The sequence below is a fragment of the Perca flavescens genome, chromosome 8, assembly GCF_004354835.1.
Source record: "Perca flavescens isolate YP-PL-M2 chromosome 8, PFLA_1.0, whole genome shotgun sequence".
Taxonomy (NCBI): domain Eukaryota; kingdom Metazoa; phylum Chordata; class Actinopteri; order Perciformes; family Percidae; genus Perca; species Perca flavescens.
Window position 1 is genome coordinate 18271985 of NC_041338.1, and position 25647 is coordinate 18297631.

The window sequence follows — 25647 nt, forward strand, 5'->3', positions numbered from 1 at the left end:
ATGGTTGTAAAGATTCCGTAATTCACAAGTTTTAGCAGAACAGACACAAAAATAAATAACTAAATAAACACAAAACAGCCACACCCTTTAAGAACAACCACAGCAGCCCCAGACACCGTATTCCAGAGCATTTCCATGAGTAAACCAAACTATGTTGGTAAAGACCATCTATTGAACTCAAATGATTGGACTTCGCAAAAAGCACACTTCAAGTTTGAGGATTCCACAATATAAAAAGGTCTGAAGCACAAACTGACTCACTCATGTGCAGAGAGCGGACTCTGTACATCTGGTAGAAATTGAGGATGTTTCATCCATTAACTTTGGCATCTGTGGAGAATTAATGAGTATGTGGGTAGCTACAGTAACCCTAAATAAGCTATTCAGCGCAGTCATATGGCTAACTTTATAACGTGCCGTAGGTGATAAAAGTTAGTTAGTGGCTGGCTGGGTGAAATGAAGTTAAAGTGATGGCTAGAGGCCTTGGCACCTGTGTACAGGACCCAATTGGTAACATCCCTGCAGAGGTTGTTACAGTTTGCACATCTGGGGCTTATCATTATTTTCACCCAAAAACATTTACTAGCTATTCAGACTCCCTTTGCGTGTTAGGGCAAAGGGAGTTTTTCATAAAAAGGAAAAAACATACATTTGAGGTCATCATTTAATTTTTAAAGATGTGATTTTTTCTGTCCTTAGAATGAATACGTTTATTTTGTATATGGATATTTTATATATTATTACTTTTGTCATACCAGAAACATGTTTAAAACAGCATTTGTTTCTTATGTTTATACACACAACTTTATCACTTAAACACTTATACATTTTCTTATAAGCTACATATAAATATGCCTTTTTGTCATCTGGTTTCTGTTTTTCAAAGTCAATTATTTTTGCACATTCTCACTTGGCTCTTGATGATGAAAGAACAGTGACAGTGGTTTAGTAGAATGAATAGCCTCACAGGACGCTCGGAGACTAAATGAATAACACATCAGGGAGGCATCAGAGGAGTTAGAGTGGAGAGATTCTGCTCAAAATAACAATAACTTCATCTCAGGAGCTCTGAAACGCAGATGCAGCTTCAACACTGAGCATTTGGATTGAATATAACCATTATTTTATGAAAGTTTTCAACTAGGAAAATGGAACGTGTGAATCTTGTTTTATTAGCAAGTTTGAATTTTTTCGAGATGTGTTTCAATGTGAGTTCCCTTTGTAAGGGTTTATTATAGCAGATGTTTACACATTCAGATAGACATTGATCTCTATTAACATATGATAAAATGGTGCACAAAATATTTAAAGAAACAAAACATAAATGGGTTTTAGAGTTTCTCTCATATATTTTAGCTGTGAACATCAGCATATTTGCAATGATGACGGGACCATATCTGATATTCAGCAAAAACATGATGTGGCAAACCACTGACCACACTGTGCTTTTAGCTGAAATGTGTCCATGAAACCACTGAGAGAGAGAGAGAGAGAGAGAGAGAGAGAGAGAGAGAGAGAGAGAGAGAGAGACTTTTAAAAGTAATAGCCATGACTTGGAGACTAGATGTTTTGTGTCAAAGAAAGAGCTTATGGGGTCCAAAAGTGTTTCCGGTGAGCCCACCGAGTCTAATTACTCACAATGCTGTGACATTAGTCTTCAAAGGACATGAAAAACAAGACTCCTTTCATATGTCCATCAATTTTGTGTAAGACTTTACGTGCCCAAATGATTAACGAGAAGCTGACCACATCATGGCCAAGGAAGTCTAACTTCCTCCAATAGATGACAGTGAGGAATGGCTCATAATGCCCTCTGTGCTAATTACTTTGTGCTTTGATTGCCTAATATTTTCCCACGAGTTATAATTACATACTACTGTGAATACATCCAAACAATACTGCACTTTAAATGTACAATACATATAATATGGGCCTAAAGATTAAGATGGATTTAAAACTCTAATATTCTCATGAGGGTTAAATTGACTCCGGTCAGTGTGCATTATATAAACGCTATTAACACTATCATCGAGTTACTGTGCATTATATAAACACTATTAACACTTTCATCGACTTACACTGGTGATATTGCTGCCTCAATATGTGCATATGGTTAAATTACACTCATATCATAGTATTATTGGTGCAGCCAATATTAAGACTGTTATACCACTGGAGATAAGGATGTAAGAGGCTCCTACACACAGTTTCTAGTTTATTAGGTTCACCTGTAGCTGCATGTTGTACAATTCAATACATCAACCCTCAAGTTAATCTTTCCCTTATGAAGCTATTTACATTAAGTGTTTAAGGTCTGGCAATGACCCCTCTTGATTTCTTTTACTACTTACACAAACAGTACCGACAATAACGCAGTGACTCATACTCTAATCTGTATATTTATATTTATTCACCCATTGGGTGTACACATGTCTGTTTCTAATATTTTGTCCTGTCCATGAACAAAGTGACTATCCCATTGAATAAATACTTCTCTGGCAGTTTCAACAAAAGCTGATTATGATAAAAAAAATGTCAGTCTCCAAAAAAATAAAACTGATACTAAATGTTTGAGGCTGATGTTGATATTAATGTGTGGGAGTTAAAGAAATATGATACTCAGCTGATATTCATTTTGTTTTACATATACATTTTACATTAACAAACATTTCTGATAATGGATTCCTTAAATGTCCCTTAAATGTATTGAAGACCAAGCTACCGAGTGGGTCATTTAACTTTTAAAACAATAAACTTGTCAGCAACCGTGTTGGGCAAGTTTCTTAAAAAATGCAATCAGTTACTCATTACATATTGCTAATTGTAAACTTATTTACATTACATTACAAAATACTCATTAGAAAAAGTAATTTGTTACATTACTCATTCTCTCTTTTTTTTTTTTTTACAGCCCAGCTCAGTCAAGGATGCCTTTTAAAAACCTCCAAAATCCTTCACACCCACATGACATATCTGTATTTAACACAAAATAGAAAAGAAGACATTAATGGTTTAACATGCAGCCAGCCTACCTACCTCCTTGATATTTACTGACCATCAAGAGCTAGCTTAATGTTAGCCCCAGTGAAGTGAAGTCCCATCCTCACAGGGAAGCCACGGGGTTCACACTCTCCAGCTGATTCCTGAAAGTATCTTACCAGATGTTTGCAAGCTACAGTAGCTAAGAACACACAACCGAGTTATTGGGATTACTTAATGTAGTGTATTACTGAATTTCAAATTGTAGTCCCTTACACTACACTATACTTGTTACTGAAAAAAATTATTTAATTATTGCCATGCATTATTGAATACTGTTCTACTAAACACTGCAATGTCAGTGCTCTCTTGTGGACACACTATTTAATGGAGATAGAGATGACCTTAAACATATCTTTGGCATGTCTGTGCTGCAGTTTCTTTTTACTTACTGCCATTCATCCCTTACAGATATTATTATCGATGCTGAACTAATATTGGTAAATATACAGGCTCTGCCATATTGGTCTAACTCTACAGTGTACTGTGTAAAACAAACGTGAACTCGCTATGTAATGTACCACCTCAGATACATTACAAGTCTGTAATATTAGCCTGATATAGCAATGCTATTCATTTTTTATCATAGGAGATTTTGAAATTAAATAATTTAGTATTGCATAGCTTCAATGTCAGTGCCCTTTGACAGTTTCCTTGAAAGGTCATTCACATTTTGTATTAGCAATAATCACTATTAAAGAGGACACACTGGTATATTTTATTCCCTGGCGTTTTAACACTGCACCACTAAAGCCTGCCCCGTGTGTGGTGGTCGAGGCGCACTCACCATTGGCTCGGGAGCCGATAGGGGCGTTGCTTCTCGGTTGGTGAGTGCTTAGGGTGCACGGGGTGTGCTAGGGATGGCTAAGGGAAAGGGTACTGGGCAATGATCCCTCCTTTCAGTATAGACTGCAGTTTACATTAGGCAGCAACATTTTTTGTTTTGTCAGAGGGGATGAATGTGTCATAAATAGTTGGGTTTTATAGAGGGTATAGTTGATGCACGTTTAGCAATGCGATGAGGCCAATGCACTTTGCAAGACTTGCGCTGCAGAGAGCCTCCGCGGATCCCACGACCTGTTGCTGACAAACCGGGGGAAAAGGAGAGGGAGAGGGGGAGCCGCTCGGGAGAGACAGAGGGTACTGCCTTGGAGACTACAGCCTCGGGATCTTCGCGGAGGGAATCATGCAGTTTGCAATCTGGCTGCTTGGACTAATGTGTCATCTGTCAGCGCTTGTCCGGGACACTTTGCAACACCGATTGCATCCGAAACAAGGTAGTGTTTTGTTTTGATTTAGGAGTAGGGTGAAGTGATAGGCTACTGTTGAAGGTGTTTAAACAGTAATCTGTGGTGTTTGAGAATGATGCCTGGCACTGGCCGGGCTGTCAGGCTGCAGCTGCACTTATCAGGATACATTGACGCACTCTACTGTCTCTCTTTACTTTTTTTTTGCAGAAAGCTTCATCAAGCAGCTGTCATCGTATGAAATCATCACCCCGCTCCGTGTGAATGACTTTGGAGAGTCATTCCCCCACAAATTGCACTACAGAAGGAGACGGAGGAGTTTAAATGATGACCTGTCGGGATTACGGGTTTGCTACAGGATCGATGCATTCGGGGAACGCTTTCATCTCAATCTGACCGCAGACTCCGGCTTCATCGCCCCATTTTACAGGGTGACACACTTGGGAGCGGAAGAGAGCAACGCCACGGACAGACACGTCGTTGACCCGAGCGATATGCGCCACTGCTTTTTCCGCGGACAAGTCAACGCCAAGAGCGAGTACCCGGCCGTCTTCAGTCTGTGCACTGGCCTTGTGAGTATTCACATTTTGCTACATTTGTTTTAGACGCTTTAATCAAGCGATGCTGACAGCCCTTCATCCGTGCATGTCCCCCACAACCCACAGCTTCAAGTGAAGTGTGTAGGAGTGTAACAAGAGCAACTGGACTAATGTCCCTGAGGAGGAGAGCGCGCAGTGTCTGTTTGGAGATGCTGCTAGTGCACAGTGCAGGGGGGGGTGTAGTGGTTAGAGACAACAAGCCTCCACTCTGCTGAAGTGCTCTTGAGCATGACACACTAAAAATCGCCGATCAGCTCCAGCTGAGGTTGCTGCTCTTTGGCTGACCCTGCTGTGTTGCCACTGAGGATAGCAAGCAAAAAGGTTGATTTCCCTCTAAAAAGACCAGTAGAATTGAATCTGCAGTAGCCTATGTGCATGCCTGTGCTTTTACTTTATCAACCACTTCTTTGCTGCTACAAGAAGTACCTAAATATTTACAAAAATAACAGTAATAAACAGCAGACATGCTTTGGATAAAAGCATCAGCTAAATGACATGTAATGTAATGTAATGTAAAACAAGTTGTTAGTTAACCAATTAGTTAAACAAACGGACATTTCTAAGTAATCAATCAATCAATCACAAATGCCAAACATTTGCTGGTTCCAGCTTCTCAAATGTGCAGACTTGCTGCTTGAAATCATTGTGAGTTTTTATTTTTATTCATATAGGCCTAACATTTGTATTTGCAGTTTGCTTGTTTATTGCCCGTTATCATATCTTTTAGATCTTATGGGGCTGTAATAAAGTTGTTGGGATAATAATGATTTTACAGCCCCATTATACCATTTGAGGATAAAAATGCCCAAGTCATTTAGTTTGAAGACTCCTGTGTGAGAGAATTTGATTGTGTTGAAGGGGACTTCATGGGTCACATAAGGTTACTGGTCCAGGGGCAGGGGGTTGACCTCAGTTGCGCCAGCCAGATTCTGCCGTGGATTCTGCATGGTGGGGGTGTTTGGCCGGCAGGAGGACCATAGCCTTGGAGTCTCCCTCCCCTATCAGTGACATCATCCTTATTTTAGATGCACTGTGTACAGTACCAGGATAGCATGTTAATCCAGTACATTCACAATGCATACAGTAACTGCACTCCGCTTGAAATATAAAATGGTTGTATTACATCTTCCAGTAGTTGGAGTTTACTCCCATTCAATGTAGCTTTGGAGAAAAGAGACCACCACATGAATTTTTTGTTTTTTTTCATGTTTGTATAGCAATTTAAGACGTGCTGTATGCTGGATTGAGCAGGGTAATAAGCCTTTCATTGTCCCTTTTCCTAACTTTGATGTATGACTCGCTTATCCAAACATGTTGCATCCTTTTTCAAGCAATCTTTGTTGCTTATCCGCTTCATCACTCATTGAGAATGACAGGACAATGGAGACAGCACCAGAGGCTATTGGGTCATAAATGTGTCCGTGGTGAGTTACTTATATATCTGATCACTGGGGCTTCATGGCCAGGCACATTTTGTTGGGATGAGGTCATTAAGGAATAATTAAGCCCTAAAACAAAAGGGGTCATTCTAGAAAAAGCAGGTTCCCCTTTCGTCCAGAGTTGCTCAAAGCCATCCCCAGAGGGGTATCGGGGGGCGGGGTTGAGGAGCTTTTGGCCTTTTCAAAGTGAGCTGTGACGGGCAGAAAAAGGGAGAAATGCTGTGAAGAGGAGACAACTGCCAATGAAGGTTGCGAGGAACTTAAGGATTGCAGCTCACACCGTGGGAAATGTCCCTGAAGGCACCCAATCTCCCAGTTCACTCATGCAATAGAAGTGTGTGCTGAGTCAGCCTGTCCTGAGAAATGAAGCTATACTTTATTTAATTCTAGCACCAAGCGATGTACCTCTGTCTTAAGATCAGGCTCATGACACCTTTATGTCCTATTTAACTTTAGAAATTGACTGCAACTGTACGTCATTTTTGGATGACTCAGCTTTCACAGGGTTTAAAAGTGTCTTTGAGGGATTTAATAAAAACAGATGTGTGCCAACAGTCATTCCATCCATGTCATGATGGTGACCTTGCTTCAAATAGGAGTCCCTCAGTTGCAAGGTCCAGTTCAGCACCCGCTACTGAACAGCAACCATTGTGTGTGTCCAAACTTTTGCCAGATTTGCTGCTGAGCTAATGCTGGGAAACCCTGAAACTCTGCCCCCTCCATTGACTAAACAGAGCATTTGTCTGTTCAGCCTTCCGTTAACACCACATGAGAACTTTAGAAAGGCTCAACCATAATCATCTAATTAAAGTTAACACACCATAGATAGGGATTTACAAGATACAGGTAAACATCTACCTGTTGTTACACTGTAAAATCATTCATTACATTAAGATCACTACAACTGGTAGTTGTACTAAGGCTACAACATTCTCATATTTAATTAAAAAGTACCTTAAACGTTTTTGCAATCAGCAAAACCTTTGCCTTGCCTCACATTTTCACAGTCTAACTGAATTCTGTCAATACTTTGATTTATTCCTGCAATGCAAAGTTTCATTCATCCACACAGAAATGGTAATATCGTAGGAAAGCTTTCGAAGTACAACAATGAGAAACATTTTTTTTTTTTTTGGTGTGGTTGTTTCTATCCTGTGTCTTGTTTTCACAAGCTCATTACACTGCGGCACTGAACACATGTATCACTCAAGGCCTGTAGCACTTTCGAGGAAGAATGGTGCATACGTGCAAGCCAACTAATCCTTCAGAGGAAAAGTACACATACAGTTTGTACACGTTTTCCATATCCGATTTGTATGTTTTCCACTGTCAAACATCCATCACTTGCGGAGATGGTTATGGAATAATGCTGCCTTAAAGATAACATTCCAGTGTCCAATATCCTGTTTAAGTGTGCGCGGAAATTACCATACAAACACCATTGTGCCTCATGGCTGAGTGAGCTAAGAAGCTTTGAGCGACTGAGCTGCCAAATCAATATTAGCATTCCTCTGTCAGCAGCTCTGTCCATGTATGATGATGTCACTAGCCCCAGTGTCAGGTTGTGAGGGGAAATGCATTTTCACAGTTAGAACAAGCACTGGTAACAGCTTGTACACAAAGGCGTAAAACGATTTACTGAATCATGATGACACGTGCATTGATAAATGTATAAAAGGTTTAAAATTGTTCCTGATTCTCATGGTTACAATGTCAGCAATGAGTGATAGTAAGCTGTCAAATATTCTCTAGTCTCGCTTTGCCAGACCCTCCTCCAAAGCGCTCTGAAGGAGAGTCTGGCTACTCCACATAGCATACGGGGATGGGAGGAAAACGTGCTCTGGTTTAATGGCATTTCTTTAAACCAATCAGAATCGTCATGGGTGGTGCCAAATTCCACACAGAGCCGCTGCAAAAATAGTCGTGCGAGAGAAAACTCAGATTGAACAGATAGTCTAGCTAGCTGTCTCAAATTACCATGCAGAGATCTGATGAGCAATCAACCATAGTCCTCATAAATTTAAATTTTTATTTAAAATTCCAACACAAAGAAAGCGTAAGGAAACAAAAAATACATGCATTTGGCGGAATTTCCTGCAGCACCGGAAAAATCCCAGAAGTGGAACGCAAAGGATATAGACTAGGTATCTCTGACCTTTGTGAGTCAGCATGTTCTTTCCATGTGCACCTGTCAAAAAAAGCATGGAAATAATGTGCACAGTGTAGGGCCTGGCAATATATCGATATTATATCAATATTGTGATATTAGACTAGATATCGTCTTAGATTTTGGATATAGTAATATGACATAAGTGTTGTCTTTTCCTGGTTTTAAAGGCTGCATTACAATAAAGTGATGTACTTTTCTGAACTTACCAGACTGTTCTAGCTGTTCTATTATTTGCCTTTTCCCCGCTTAGTCATTATATCCACAATACTGATGATTATTTATCTAAAATCTAAGTGTGAAGATATTTTGTTAGAGCACCAATTGTCAACCCTAGAATATTGCTGCAATACCGATATCGAGGTATTTGGTCAACAATATCGTGATATCTGATTTTCTCCATGTCGCCCAGCCCTAGCACGGTGGTGCCCAAGTGCGACACAGTATGACTGCAATTAAACCGCAACCTCTTTATGAATGAAACTATGTATCTGCATATTAAACATACACACATACAGTACAATATGCACACATGCCAAATGCAAGCATCATACTTAAACCATCTCTTTTTTTTCTGCTCTAGATTGGAACATTTACGACACAACATGGTGAATACTTCTTGGAGCCTCTTTTAAATGCTGCGGGGGAGGAATTTGACGAAGAGCACATCAAACCTCATCTCGTCTATCGACATGAGAGGAAGAAGAACATCTCGCATACTGACAAAAACACAGAGCCCTGTGCTGCCTCAGGTAAGAGATTACCGACTGCCTAACTGTACTGCCTTTAACCACTGTCTGTCTGATTTTCAACCACAAACACTTACCTTCTGCATTCACTTTCTGAGCCATAGCAATAAACACTGTCCTCGAATGGAAACGATCTTTGGCTTTCAGGATACTCAAAAGATTTCAGCCTTGATTTAGGGGTGTTATTGAAAACTCCACAACTTAATTAAGAAAACAGCACTCCAATACTGCCTGGTGTTTTTGCTTATGTTCTGCTGGAACATTTTATCCCAGGTCTGTGGCAGTAGCTCAGAGGGAAGGAATAATTACTTTTCAGGTTGCAGTTGTGATGAAAAGAACTGGAGAGGTTTTCCGCATGGGAGGCTGCTTGAAAGTTCCCCCAATTTCATTTGAAATTTTATGGTTGAGGCCTTTGGGTGGCGGAGAGGCCCTCAAGAGAAAGCGGGGTGACCGAGTGGACTTCACCACGATGGAAAGCCATAGAGTCGTCCTCACAGGGAACTCCGTGTGCGGCCTTTGTTGTGTGATGCAATAAATCTTTTATTTGCAGACTGCTTGATTTGCTTGTTGTCTGAACCCGGCCATTGTTGCCTGGTGGTGGCCATTGTGTGTGGCTGTGATTTAAAGAACTTGGACGGACCTGATGTGCCAGGTCAATACCTCCTTAGTGTGCTTTGCCCTTTCACTCTCTGAGTCTGTGTGTGGTAAACAGGAGGGTCTCTCAGCCCCCACTTTAAGGTACTTTTAAAATATACTCTCCCTGAACAATGAGAGAAGGAATGATCCTCACTTCTGCTGTCCCAGGAAGATCCATTGTCTTTATTCAGTTATATTATGTCTTAGCCAGTTATCCTTTTAAATCCACTTACTGTAATCCTAAATTAGATACACTCTGACTTTTCATTGCATAACCTCAACTATGAAGCCCTTGTAGAAATGATATTCAGTGTAGCGCAGGAGATGCATAGATGGATGAGACACCTGTCGGGCGTCATCAAAGGGCTGCAGGTTAACAATAAGCAGCAGGATTAAAAGAAGCAGTGGAGCTGGGGTAGGACTGTGAGGTGTCCCAGGCTGTGGCTCCTCACTTTATCAGATAGTTCCCTCTCTCCAGATGCGGTGATAAATGTGCTCTTTGAAGGCCATACTAAGCCAAGACTAACAGGCCTGTCCTGTCTTTTTATGGGAAGGAGTGCAGTACACGCGGCTACTAGCTGGTTAGATATAAACACTGGCTTGGCACGTGCTGTTCTGCTTGCAAAACACTCGTAGTAGCTGCTCATGGTCTTGGATTTTGGACATTTGTCTCTTGGCTTTGGACTTTTAAGTGTTTTCAAATCTTTGAGATAGCATGTAGCACACCGCAGCTGTGTGTAGTATGGTATTGTCTCTCTCTAGCTTCTCTTGCCTCCACTCTACACCATGTATGTACAGTCTGTCTGTCTTTCTTTTCCTTATGTTCTTCATCAGACTAAATCTGTGTCTAAGTATGGGGCTGCTAACCACAGCCTAAATGCTGAGAGGGAAAACAAGTGTTGAAAAAACACTCTACCATAAAATAAAATACTTGTTAGCTAGGGCAATGATCTCTAAGCAGCAAAACCTTTTTGGACTGTGCCCTTAAAACGTAAATGTGTACCTTCTGTATGTTACAGCAAAGGTGATGGAGTGTGTAATGTGTTAGTATTGGATTGCAGTGAAACTAACTCTAACTGCTGATCCGATTATGCATACGCAATTCATGCAAATAGTAGATTATGAGAGTGTAACCCAGCAAATGTACTGTTTGTACAGGTGGATACATACTGTATATACAAGGTTGCCAATTATTACTGTAGCTACACCAAGGAGAACTAACAGTTTGTCCACCTCCAAAAAATGAATTTGTACTGGGCTACATTTGATTTAGAGTTATCTGATAAACTGGTCACTAAGAGGTTAACAGGTTTTCATTTCAGTTTAGTGTATCTGCTATCTCTTTAGTTTAACCCTCCAACGCAATGGATCTATACCAAGTTAAGAAACAAAAAACTCTGATTTATCTCATACGTAGATGATCGACTGGAGAACCTGTGGTGTTAGTGTGGGGGAAAGGGGGGGAATCCAGAATCGCCTCTTTTTTAGGGGCTATAGAAGCACTCTTTGTCAGGGTCAGTCATCTTATGGTCCTTTCTCTCTCTCTCTCTCTCTCTCTCTCTCTCTCTCTTTCTTTCAAAATTGGAAGCTGGAGTTTGAGTGGTGAGGGGTTTGGCAAGTTTGGGAATTTGAAGAGGTCTGAAGCTTTATGGGCCCTGTAGGTCTGAAACATGCCAACTATCTCAGTTTGTCCAAACTCATGGAAATGCAGCATGGTCGGCAATGCATCCAATCTGCTAACCAGACAGCCTTCTCCCATGAAAATACATTGTTTTTTGTTACGTTGTTACATCTTTTTGAATACAACAAAGAAGAAACAAGCTGCGTTTCATCAAGGAGACCGCCAGGAAACAAAATGTATATCACCAGAAAGATACCTCCTCTGGTGAGATAAGCATTTCCCTCAGATATGATGTATCATACGTTGCGTTACAGACAGTGCCAGAACAACAACTGCAACTTCTGTATCTATTGAGGCAGCAAGAGTTTCCAATGTTTGTACAGTCCCTGCACACCTCTGCAAAAACGTGTTGAAGGGAGAGGAAGGCAATGTTTCCTCATGAGTTTAACAAAGGTGAACTTTTGTTTTTAAATTTGTGCTTGTCATCCCTGACACGTACACATGGACTTTTTCGTACATGTGCTGTCACTACCTGTGAAGTGTCAGAAATAGAAGTGCACTGATAAGGGCTTTTAAAGTGTTGCCTTGATGGAAAATGATGTTTTGTTATTTCAGCAGTCATGACATGACAAGACTGTGTGTGTGTTCATTCTATGTGCTGATGAATGGATGTGAGTTTTAAATGCAAAGTTTCCAAAGAGCGACTACATTAGAAAGCCAACAGACTTCAGAAAAATTTGTGTCGCTCAGAAAAATCTAAACATTTGGTCTCACTGACTGACATTTCTAGCAACTCTATCAGTCTTCTGTCTGTGTCAGCCAACCTGGGTGGCTTCCCTGCTGTTTGGAATACCTCTAGTGTAGATAGCTGTTGCGTGGGTGATTAATGTTTTAAAGTCACAGAGTGCCTTGTTGTTCCTGGTTCTGGCTTTTAAAAGCCTCTGGGGAAGAAGCTTACTGGGCTTAAGTCACAGCACAGCTCCGACCTTTAATGACACATTCTACGGGGTATCTGTCTCCGAGCTTGCATGTGAATCCCTGCATCGTCCTTCGAAAGAGATAGCCAGAGGGATGAGGGTGGCTACAGATAGGGGCAGATTCTTCTCTCTCCGTCTCTTCCCTTTGCTCTCTAAAATCCATGTGAAGACAAGCAAGAGACGGAGGGAAGGGGAGCTGTGGCAGTATCTCTTTCTCACAGTGCGTGTCTAAAGCTGTGGGGTGTCATATTTTGTCTGAATTAGAAACAGTGAATTGAATACAGACAGCTTGACAGCAAACATCACCAGCCGTAAACCCAAACACCAATGTTCCAGTGTTGGCTCCCAACCGCTTCAACCAGTTTCTTGATGGCTAACCGAGGGCAGCTGGGACAGCAAAGTGACTGGCTTTGATGCTGCAATACTTGGCACACATGGCATCTTTGCCCCCTGACCCTCAACACAATCATTGTATAGGATTCCCCCCTTGGTGCCCACTGTGTATACATGGTAGTTCAAATGCTAGCATCAGGTTTTTGGTCAATGGGTTCATTTACATGGAAAAATGCCCTCCCCCGCCTGGGGTTTGAACTAGCCGACTTGAATCGCTGCCCGCTCTCCCTTTGCGCTTTCATGTATGTGAATGGAAGCACTTGTTGATTGTGACCTCACTTCCCTCTTTGTTTGGAATCACTCACTGGACGGGTCGATGTGACCTTGAGTTGTTCCCCTCCTAGAGGTGCGTGGTTACTGGGCTTGCTGGCTTTGTTTGCTGGGCCTCAGTTGCAACTATGTGTGTGTTAAGCTCTTTGTTTTCCTCTTAACTCTGGCTCTTGACAGGGGTCAGGAAAGGTGGCCTGCCAGGGTGCTGTTGAGGGGCGCTGATCACTTAGACAACCCCTCTCACCTTTAGGGTCTGGCTTTAGATGGTGTCGAACTTCCGAATGTCAGATGGCTCCAAAAGGCTTAGGCTTGTTCTGTGCCCTCATGCCCCCTGGACAGACTTTACCTCCCCCATTCCAGGAAGTACCTATTGTTGCTCAGAAAAAAAAGTTAGTTTTTGGCCTTTTGTGTGCATCCTAATATGTGGTTTGCTTGCGAGTGTGTGTCAGGAGTGCATGACATCTCCCTGACCTGTCCGTTGACAAAGAGTTGCGCTGAATATTGGGAATTGCTGAGCCAAGCAGTGCAGAGGAATGGAGATGTGTTTGAGCAGTCCCTGCCTGCGCTGCATGTGCCTGTCGGTTTTGCTCCAGAGCTTGGCAGAGACCCCAGCCTTTTCCCCAACTCCTACTGCCCGCCATTCTTTTTTTTTACACCTGCTTCTCTGAAGTAGCTTTCTCACGTGCCTTGCTATTGGTCTACATAGGAAAAAAAAAATCTTTTGTATTTTGATTGTCCTTTTGAATGGACGTAGCGAATTCTTTGAAACACCAAGATGATAATGTCTTAATAGTCTGAGTCATGAGCACTGACATTGAAACTGACATTGAACCTTAATCCAACATCCTGTCCCCTGCACATTCTATATATCCGAAACTGTTGCACATCCCTCTACATTTTTGTACATTCTGCACTAACCCAATTAATGCTGTATGTATGTATGTATGTATATATGTATGTATGTATGTATGTATGTATGTATGTATGTATGTATGTATGTATGTTATTTGTTTCTGTGTTTATTTTATTTTATTGTTTTTATGTATGCAATGCACCTTCAATCAAGACAAATTCCTAGTAAGTGCTACTTACCTGGCAATAAATCTCTTTCTGATTGTGAGTGATGATGAAATGAGTGGAAAAATGTGTTTTGCCATGCACTGACTGCAAGTCTTGAGCCAACGTGTGTTAGTTTTTCCTTCAGGCATGCTGCTTTGTCCCGTCATTGCCTTTCGTAATATATATATATATATATATATATATATATATATATATATATATATATATATATATATATATATATATATGTTCAGTAACACTGCATGATAGATAATGCAATCCGCTAACAATATGTCTCATTGCAGTCATTGGCATCGATTTTTAGCTAAAAGATACTCCGGTCGGGGGGGAACAGGGCTGGGCAACTACACAGACAGTCTATAACTTTAATAGTTGCCATGTGTCTGCCTGCCCGGAGGCCTCAGCCCTATTGAACCCAATGTGTTGTGTTGTTTCGGGAGTTCCCGTGACAGATTCCATCTGGGGCTATTTTCTGCCACTGTCTACTGTCTGGGCATTCTTAACAGATGGGGGCTGATTGGAATGGTTAGAGCAACTTGAGTGACAGTGACTGACTGCACGGTGGCATTGGTGACAGTCAGAGGTGAGACGGGGTGACAGGTGAGCGACAGTTTCTCACTGAGATGGACTGGGGAGAGGCAGTGCTGAGAGCTGGCCAGTGAAACATCAGTGTCATCGCCTGCGGCTATGGCTGTTTATCATCTGAAAGGCCAAAAATCACTCAAAACTGCAGACCTGCTTTGTGTATGTGAAGGCAGAACTATTTGTTTCAGGGTGCTTGCTTTAATAGGTTTTTGGGATGTTTGAAAATATGGGAGATGTAAGGACATTATCCACACTGACCGTGTTGGAGGAGCATTACTCCTATTAACTATCAACCTCTACAGTTGTATGTATTGAACTATAGTCATAAATGTTTTTCTTTTTTCTTTGTTTTCAAACTATATTCACAGTTGTGGCTTTCATAGGTCTTATTTTCATAGTTTTTTCCAACCTTTGATCATTTCTGAGATCTGGTAGCATGATGACATTGCTACTGGAAAGTCAATTTGTCTGACTCCGCAATGCTGTGAGTACAATGTCATTATTACCGACAGGGATGATGGCAAAAACTAAACAAATAAGATCCAAGTTGTAATAAACTGGAATTATCCTTTAAGTGCCCCTCTTTGAGGCTCTCGTTAGACGCCAAAGTCAGATGCTATGTTAATTGTTAGTTTTATGATGGCGTGGTTTATTTAAAAGCCTCTCACCTGAACGTTATGGCGTAAACCATAACCTCCTTTCTCAAAGTGTGTTCCTTATGCAATAAATAAAGACTAGAAATAAGGAGCTCTCTGTTATTAAACATGAAAAGAAATGTGTGCTGGCTTCGAGGAGGATGATCTCAGTCATCCATAAATCATGTAATCTATAGTATGTTATGATGAATTTCTTTCAATCTGATCAGTCATAAACTCTTACTTTGAGTCTGGCAAAAGACTACCGTATAAACCATTGCCCGTCATTAGGAGTCCTATCCATAAGTAGTGTTTCCTCTCCTCAAATGAGTTTGCTTCTCCAAACACATTCTTCAGCTGACCACCATGTTGTCTTTAGCATGTCTCTGAACTGAAAATAACAACTGAACCCTGAGAGCACTGTTAGTGTACAAAGCTCTTCCAATGAGGTCAAAAGCCATGCCACTTCACTTTTAAAAGCTTTTTTCAGCAGCAACAATTAGCTGCCTTTGCTCCTCTCTGTCTAGCCACAGAATTGCGCTTAATTGTGCCTCTGTCTGCAGGAGTTTCAAAATTTTTTCCCCTCTTGAGGTATACTGTCAGTAACCAGAGTGTCTGACCTTGTATAGAACCAAGGCAGTACCTATACTTAATGTAAGGTATACTGTCTATTTAATTGGCACCCGGGGAAAAGGGCGCTTTAACTCTCAGCGGGCCATTGTAAAAGAATGTTAATTAGTTCAACAATGAAATGTGTGTTCTCTATTGTCGGGCTTTTGGCATTGAGACTTTTGACAGAGAGCTGAAGGAGAGCAACTCTTTGATCTAGATTGAAATCTCAATGAGATCCTTCAGAACAGGCTGTATGTACATGAATGGGCTCAAACTGAAAGTGCATATACCATACATGTTAATGAGTGAATGTAAATAAGTGTAAACATATGTACGCATTCAAACCCCAACTAGAATATTGAAACATGTATGGAACTGTTGAAACTAGTACTTGGCGTGCAATTAAACGTGTTATTGAGTGAATAGAAAAACATTGTTTTACAATATTCATTGGTTTGATTATCTTTTGGCACAGTGATAAAAAGATTTGTTTTTAAATTTACAAGTCAAGTAGGCGTTAGTAGAGCAGAAAAGTGAGTGTGGTGTAGGTCTATTTCAGCTATGTACTGGAGCCAACCAAATTACAGCATTTATAAATGCTAACACTCATGCCGTGCGGGGCTCCTTTTATTGTTCTCTGTTATGAAGAACTGCTGGAGCTCGGTTTTTATAGGCTCAAGGTCGTGAAAGTTTTGCCTGTGTAAAAAGAAATTGAATGTATCATATTTTGATGTTTGGTAATCAATTTCAACATGAAAAATACAGCGATGTCGATGCGTAGATGATGCTGATATGATGCCAAATGCCCGAAGGGAGCTGTCATGTCTCTGTATGTCCGGCGCATCAGGGCAGTCACCCCTGTCTTCTAATGGTGTAAGTAGCAGCTCACTACCCAGTGAGAGGGGGATTTCAACCTAAGGCGATTTGGGAAAGGTTGTGTGTGGCTAATCTTCACTGATTCAAAGGCTATTATAACAGGGACCATATTTTCTCCTCCTCCTCCTCTTCTTCTCTTTTTTCATCTCACACTCACTTGCTCTGAGACTTAACACCAATTTCTGTAGATGTAGATACTCTTCTGTGCTTTGATAATCCCTTTGATGTCAGGCTGTCTGCAGTGATGAGTCTGTTTAAGGGGTTTAGTGTAGTGGGTTTGGCCTTGGAGAGATTTTTCCTGGAAAATACAAAGCTCTGTTCTGGCCCAGCTGCCCGGGCTGTGTGCACTGACTGGCTTGGCTCTGACTTGGATGCAGGCACTGGCATGGGGCTGGGTCTCACGGCAGCAAGAGCTGTGTGCCTTTGTGCCAGGGAGTCACGCTCCGCCTCGTGTGCCCGCTGGGGGCATCACTTGAATGATCTCAAAACGCTCAGAATCTTTCTTTTTGTTGTTGCTTTTCTCTGACCTAACAGTTTCACACAATCTCTCTCTGTGTGTGACTGTCTGGAAAGACTGAGTTTTCCGAAGACAATGGAACTCTTCACTATAATCGGGTTATCTAAAGTTGAGGAGGTTGTTTAGGATGACGGACTCCAAACTATGCTTGGCTCGTAAACACGGACATTCACAAAATGATTGAAAGTCATTTATTTACTAAATGTCATTTTATGTTTAATTTATTTCTCAGAATTGTTCATTCACACAAGTATGCATGTTTTCTTAAAGGCAATCACAAGACACTGCAGAAGGCTATGACTGTTGACATAAAAGTGTTAAGTGCATTTGAACACGTCAATATAAGTTGTAATATAAGTTGTGGATGTCAAAAATGTGACCCCATATTTGAAATTTTTTATATATAGAATAGGAACTTGTCAAAGAATTCTCTGCTTAGGCCCTTTGCAGCTGCCGTGTCTGTGTGTTTGCACGATTTACTATTCGCTCCTGCTACATTTATCTATCACTATGTCGAGTAGCTTCTAAATCTTAAATCTTCCCCTTGCTGAGAGATGGCAGAAACTACTGCAAGCAGTCTTTCTTACATCATATCACATGTGGCAATGCATCACTGCAAATCTGGACAGCAAAATAGCCTGTGTGCCAATACTTTGTCCTCAGATGGCCTATTACAACACAAAATGGCTATTGAAATCCATTGAATGAATAAATTCTGGATTGCGGTTGTAACATTTTGATCTTCAGAATATATGATTTTGGATGTTTTCATCATTAACGTGATTGATGATGTTGAAGAGATTTATCTTGAGAAAGATCTATCAATTAGTTTTTAGTATGGGATGATGTGCTAGTCATTACAGGAATATGCTGGAGCTGTGTGTCCCAAACTAAATTACACTTTATATTTTTATTTTTTTACAATTTGGAGCTTGCCTGTGTGAAGACTAGAAAGGCTCGTCCAAACTCTTTCAAAAGGCTACAATCTTAGAAAACACCCCCGTGGACATGGACAGTCATCTGTGTATGTGTAATTAAATCTGCTTCAACCGTAACCTTTGCAGATTTGTCTTTTCCTTTCTTCCAATGAAACAAGCTCTTTACGATTTCCTAGTCTGTGTCTGTGCCTCTGTCTACCTTTTTAAATTTCACTCTGTCATGGTGAAGGAATCTATCGCTCATGGCCAGCTCAACACGTGCAGTTCAGCTGAGAAAATGTCACTTGAGTATGCACAGTACATGGCGGATGTCCTGGTTCTTTTTTTTCCTCATATGAGGCTGGTGTTGAAAGTGTTCACTGCGAGCTTATAAATGAAACTGTTTCAATCTGGCAAATATATTTGATGTTATTTGTTTCAGATTATAAACTGGCCAGGTTGAGAGAGATGGGATAATTTGAGGATTTTTATATCCTCTTGCAGATTGCATAGTGAGGCTAGTCCTTTTAAGTTGGAAAAATGTCGCCATGGGATTGTTTTTAGTTTGTATGGCTTACATTCAAACAGAGGGGGAGCACATTGCCCGACCTGAAAACTTTTATTTTCAAAGCCCACAACTGACCCCGTGGTACAACTTTTCCTGAGCACTGGAATGACACAATAATATATGGCGGTTTTTTGCCAAGTCCAGCATGCTTCTGTTATGTCATTGGAATTCAGCTAAGCTAAACCCCTTGGCTCTTAACTGTATATGTACCATTCTCTCTCATTAAATGCCTTTATAACAAAAAGCAGTGGGTGTCCAGTGTGGAAGGATTTGAGCATTTGATGGTCCAATTCTCTCATATAATCAAGATTTTAAATCTAATGAATCCTTACAGCTTTTCCTCTTTACATCATCACTCATCATCATTTGTCTTTCTTAAAACAGAGAATTCCAAGAGGCCAGCTGCTTTTGAGAGCAATGGGGGTATGGGAGAGGAGCTGGACTCTCTCAGAGCCACCATAGATGATCAACACATTTATGACAACAACTCCACCAGCACGCACCACACATCCCCACACAGACGCAAGCGCTTCCTCTCCTACCCTCGCTATGTTGAGCTGATGGTGACAGCGGATGCCAAAATGGTGCGTCACCATGGACGCAACCTAGAGCACTACATCCTAACAATCATGTCAGTAGTAAGTAAAACAATGTTTCTAAAAATTATTATTTTGTCTTCATGTTGAGGATTATTTTTTTATTTTGTTTATTATTATGAGATGATTTGGTTTGAGTTTGGGGATGTTATCATTCTACGTGAATATATACATTTGTATACATGCACACTACTGTGTGTATTCTTACACATATGGATGTGCATACAGTTCATCTTTTGAAATGGTTGATTCACCCAAATTACAAAATAATCCAAACATGTATTTCTAACTACTTTACCTGTATTGGTATCTAGCCATGCAGATAATTGGTTGGTTTTACAGTATCTGTCCAGGTTTTCTGAGATTTCTTTTTCTTAAAGCCCTAATCACAATACAAAGTGACACAGCAAAATTATTTTTGTGCATCTTTGTGAAATAGAAGCTTGGTGACATAATGACTACTTGTAGGCTAGTTGGTTAGCTATCAAGTTAACCGCTAACACAACAGCCAACTGGCAACATGCTAATGCTAGCATGTTACCATGAACTCAGTTTTCAAGGTTCACCAAAGTTGAACTCAACGTGAGAGGATTTGCTGGACTTTCCCATAGAATTGAAACAAAATCATAAACACAACAGGGCATAAATACAATGGGGGTGAAAACTTTTTTTTTGGTTCACACAAAGTTGGAAAAATGTTATGTTAAAAATGAATCTTTTACTCTTGATAATCAGACCTCATAAACAGTTTTAATTAGACCTACATTTTCAGGAAGTACCTTTGTCTTTTTTTATATAGAGATGTTTCTGAGAGTTTTTTTCAATGCTGTGAGCAACACATAAAGAATTAAAGCTGCACTTCAGCTGGATGGTCTGAAGTGCAGGGGTGTGGTCAAAATACAGGGGGCGGCTCAATATCAAGTGTAGACTACATATTGTAAATTTCATGTAAATCGGATGATGTTTGTCATAAAAGACTGATTTCCCGTTGCCAGCAGGGGATGCTATGACTATGAGTCAATATTGACATGTAGATGTCCTCAGGCCTGGACCCTTGTCAATCATGTGAAATTTTGGACAATGTACACTCAAGTTACAACAACTTCCTCGTTCATCGCTAAACGTTAAAAATGGCCACCACGCCACGCCCACACTGTTCGACGAAAACTCAAGCTTTTAATAACTTTTCATCGATAAGGTCCTGAGATGGAACAGACAAATTTTAAAGTTGATCGGGTAAAGTATGTAGGATTAGTTCGTTAAAGTATAGCACCTTCAAGTTTAGGCCTACTTTCTGTTGCCATCAGGATGCACTATGACTATGACTTAATTTTGGCATGTAGATGTCTTCAGGGTTGGACTCTGATCAATCATAAACAATTTGGGGCAGATTACAAAATGTACACTCGAGTTACAACAACTTCCTGTTTTGATGGCAAAACAAAAACTCAGGCATTTAACAACTTATCATCTTAAGATGGCCAAATTTGAAGTTGATCGGATGCTCGGTCCCTAATTCAATTTACCTTCATGTTATTGGAGTGGTGGCAGAAATCGTAAAAACTTGACACCTCAAAACCTGGGGCAAATAAAACCCAAACTGTGATGGCATACCAGAGATAAGACATGTTTTCTTTTGTAATTTGGTGAACAACGGCTTTAAAATGTGAAACAAAATCCCCCAGTCCAGGTTTGTGTTTTCTAGCCTCAGATGTTACTGTTTGACAGTTTGGTTGTAAACCCTGATGTGACCCTAGCATTCTGCTGCTTCAACGAGAGTGGCCCAGTTAATTGGGAAAATCCTGACTTAGCAACTTGACCTCTTTATGAGTCCAATATCTGATGGGGAGAACTGACTGGTAATCAATCCAGTAACACTGGGATTGATCTCTGTATATATTAAAAGTGTAAAAGTGTTGGGGCAGTCTGTGTGTCAAAGCAGCATAGGTTATCAGTTGTACTGAACGATGTGTACTTTCTCTCACTAGTATGACAGACAGTTCAAAACACTCATTAACATGTAACGGAGTAATGATTGTCAGTGGCGTGTTATCCTTAAGTAAGACTGTGAGGGTACAGTCCGTGTTAAATGTGCCAGGCCAGTTTTTATTGCCAGGTTTGAAGTCAAAACATTAGTTCTGCCTTGCTTATGTCTGCAGACCAGTGGTGCAGACACACACACAAACACACACACACACACACACACACACACACACACACACACACACACACACACACACATACACGAACACACACACACGTTTTCTTCCTTTCCTCTTTCACAGTCTCTCAGTCATGTTAGCCACAGTTTAACCAAACCAACCAAAATCTGACAGAGCAATTGTAAGCAGAATAGAGAAATCCATCAAGTCCGATCCATTGGGTTTTTAGGTATTGGTCATGCTTGTTAAGTGCCTAAGTCACATCTCTTTTCCGCACATTTAAAATGTATGTTTTTTTGTAAATGGTCTCTGACTAGTAAATGTAATAAAATGTAAAATTCAATTTTTCCAAATTCCCCCCCAAAAAATCACCCAAGAATTGTTTGATGAGCCACCAACAAAAACTATGTGAAACACCTTTTTATTTTTATTAACTCAAAACAGTCAACTTTTTAAGATATTTTGTTTAGAAATAAATAAGCCTTACAAAAACACCATGTGTAAAATGCGTGTAATCGAACAATGTAAACTCCTCTTTGTGTCGTTTAACCCCAAAGATTCCCAGAACTATTACCAAGAATATGACCACAGAGGGTCCTTGGTGGTAGCTATGGCCCTGCTGACATTTCTTTGTACCTTCACAGCTTGTTCTTGGCTGTGTGAGATACTGTAGTGATGGTCCGGTGAAGGCTGCAGTCCTCCTCACTTCTGGTTCTTGCACTGATCATACAATAACATACATTAGGGCGAGAGCATACAGAACAATGTCCTGTGTCACAGATGGACTTAGAGCATGCAAAGACAGGCTCCCTTTGCCCACTCTGGACCGGCCTCAGCCACGTATACCTCCCCCTAGGCTAAGACAAGCTAAATGTTTATAGTGGACTAATGAGATCCTGTCAGGAGACTGCACACGGCCTCAGGAGACTGCTGGCCGACCGTGACAAGGGTGCATGAGAAAAGCAAGAGAAGCGGAGGGGAAAAACTACAGAGGGAATGTTTTGCTGTCCTCACAGAGGGGCTCTAAGCTCCAGCTTTGCTGAAGTTTCACATTTGTTGCTGGGTCCAGGTTTTAGTTTATTTTTTCTTTGCCAAGGTATGTGGGGGGATTGTAATTGGTTTTAATACCCTGTTGATTAAACTTACCTTGAAGGAGACATTTTTTGTTTCTTTTGACTTGAATGAACTGTTGCTATTTTGATTCAACCCCATGGAGCTTAACCAGAAAAGTAATGGCTGCATTTTCTTATTCATATTTTTCTTATTCCAAGTGTTGCGAAGTACACTAGCTTTCATACTTTTCCGTATTTGTGCTCTGGTTCAGCTTAGTGGAGGTTTGCATTTTTTGTCTGTGTGTTTTGTCTTTGTTACAGGTAGCAGCAGTGTACAGGGACCCCAGCGTAGGAAACCTCATCAACATCGTGATTGTCAAGCTAGTCGTCGTCCACAATGAACAGGTAAGTGTGGGGTCTTTAATGCTACCTGTATCCAAGTCTCAAATATGGCTGACGTCAGTGCAGGTGTCCCTGGCGTTTTCTCTGTGGGGCCTGTCTGAAAGGACACTGCCTGCCTTGTCAGTTTCATGTCTCAAAAGAGGTCTCCTTGGAAAACAAACGATACTATAGTGAGGCAGCTAGCCACCTGCAAATGTGAGGTGGCTGAAGAGGCTTACTGTAGTTTATTTGGTCACTGTATGTTTTTATGTACTGATTCTTAAACAGGTAAATTAAAAGGAACTAATTTTAATTGGAAGAATGGATGATGTTCTAATCTATTACATTTTTGGCAAAGACAACAAAGTGAGTAAAATGCTATCATGACCAGTAGTCACAATGGACAAAAATAAGAGAGGAAGACTATCCCTATTTCATGAGATTTTAAGACATACTTACTTCAGCTATTACTACATTACAATATGTATTTTTTAGTCACATCCACAATGGTGTTTCACCCAAAACAGGAAGGGCCCACTGTAAGCTTCAATGCTGCCACGACTCTCCACAACTTCTGCGTCTGGCAGCAGAGCCAAAACGTCCAGGATGACAGCCATCCCACTCACCATGACACAGCACTCCTCATTACCAGGTACACACTCATCTCCCATCCTCATTTTGAAAGCAAAGCCAAGTTGCTTAAGAAAAGTGAAAAATGGCTAACAGCATTGTATCTTCATTTGTTTCAGGGAAGACATCTGCCGTGCAAAAGATAAATGCGACACGTTAGGTAAACTTTTGCCTTTCTCTTTTGGAAAAATATGTCCACCTCAATTCCCTTTCAATTCACTTTCCTGTCCAGTAACCACCCCTCATAAACTGCACAGTATTTAGGACATACTGTCAGCTAATAATATTATAGTGACAGAACAGAGTGGTAGAAAAGGGAGGAGGGAGGGAGGATGGAGGGAGTCGGTGGCAGTGCTAATCTCTCTTACGGAACAGAAGTTTTGATGGTTTAATCGCCTTTAACACTCAGGCAGCAGGCTTTTCTTTCAAATAGCTGTGTGTCTCTATGAGTTCATGTACATCTGTGTGTTTCTCTGTGTGTGTACGTGACCCTGTAGGGCTTGCGGAGCTGGGGACCATGTGCGACCCGTACCGAAGCTGCTCCATCAGTGAAGAAAATGGAATTAGTGCCTCCTTCACCATCGCTCATGAGCTGGGCCATGTGTAAGTTGCAGCAACCCCCCACCCCTAGCCCAACATTCATTCACACACATACATACTGTACACACATGGCCTATCTCACCCCTCACAGCCAGCTTTGACCAACAAAAGCCCTCTTATTAAGAGACGTAGGGCGCAGCAGACACAGGTGCAGAACATAATAAAGTGAAAAACTTGACTTTTAATAACATGCCACCTTATAATACCTTACTATACAGCTCAAGAAGTTAACCCTGTATGTGTCGGAGCTTTGTCTTGAGAGGACGAAATGCTCAGATGAAATTCAGTGTGGATATGTGGTATAAAGATTGGGTTCTCTGTTCTCTACAGTAAACGCATTCACAGATTTGAAAGTGGCACACAAAATTTATCAGACCGTGCATTTGCTAAACATATTTAATGTTTTCCACCTCAGCCAGGGCATTTCTTTCGAGAAAGACAAAGCATCAGTCAGTCTACAGCCCCCCCCCTTCCCCTTACATCCCGTGTGGATCTGTTGCAAAAGTTCAAGGAGCTAGAGGCCCAGTTGTCTCTTGGTGTGGTTAATCGCTGCGTTCACAGGCGTGAGCTCTCCAGAGTGTTTAGCGCTCTGGGAAAGCCAGTGTCAGGTAGTGGGAGCCACTCGAGAGCATTGCAGATTAAAAAAAGATGTAGACTAATGGATAGGAGGCCTTTCTCAGATGTCTGCAAGGATGTGTGATTGCTAATAGCCATTATGGGGATTTTCAGGCGAGGCGGTGTCACTTGATAGCTGTTTAAAGGAGGCCCATCTAATCAAGTTTGTCATTAGATGATGCCAATTCTCTAAATGTCTTATACCACAAATAAATCTTCCTGACATTTTGATATGACATTAGAGTATTTAGCTTTCTTCTTTAACATCTTAAGAAATATGAAAGGCAACACCACAAAATGTATACGGACACACATAATCTCAGTGAGCTGGCTAAAGGCCGTTTTATGCTTCTGCGTCGAATTGACAGCGTACCCACGCAGACCCCTCTGCGTCTACGCCGGACCCTACACCGTAGCCTGCCTACATGTCGCAGCGACGCACGTTGCTCGGCCGTGGCTTGGTAGCGTTGCATTTACCCCGACTCATTTCCTGGTTCTTCTTCTCCATAAATAACATGAAATCAAGGAGAGGGGTAACTTTTCCTGCTAAAGATTTCCCACCTTGGTCAGAAAACACAGGGAAGACACTTTGTTTCTCTCACTATGACTCTAGAGTCGGTACTCTCTCCAAAGCTAATCGCCGTCACTCTCTCACTTCTTCCTCGCTCTATCACCCACTCCCCA

General features: G+C 41.1%; 1 protein-coding gene across 1 annotated transcript in view; it reads left to right on the forward strand.

Moving 5' to 3' along the window:
* Positions 1 to 3877: 3877 nt before the first annotated feature.
* LOC114560872 (A disintegrin and metalloproteinase with thrombospondin motifs 20) overlaps positions 3878 to 25647 on the forward strand; it is an 83978-nt gene continuing 62208 nt past the window's right edge. Inside the window, exons 1-8 of the mRNA XM_028586531.1 lie at positions 3878 to 4316; positions 4497 to 4858; positions 9075 to 9243; positions 19312 to 19565; positions 23059 to 23142; positions 23646 to 23770; positions 23868 to 23908; positions 24246 to 24351. Of these exons, the coding sequence (XP_028442332.1) occupies positions 4226 to 4316; positions 4497 to 4858; positions 9075 to 9243; positions 19312 to 19565; positions 23059 to 23142; positions 23646 to 23770; positions 23868 to 23908; positions 24246 to 24351 (1232 nt within the window). The 5' untranslated portion in view covers positions 3878 to 4225. The remainder of the gene's footprint in view (positions 4317 to 4496; positions 4859 to 9074; positions 9244 to 19311; positions 19566 to 23058; positions 23143 to 23645; positions 23771 to 23867; positions 23909 to 24245; positions 24352 to 25647) is intronic.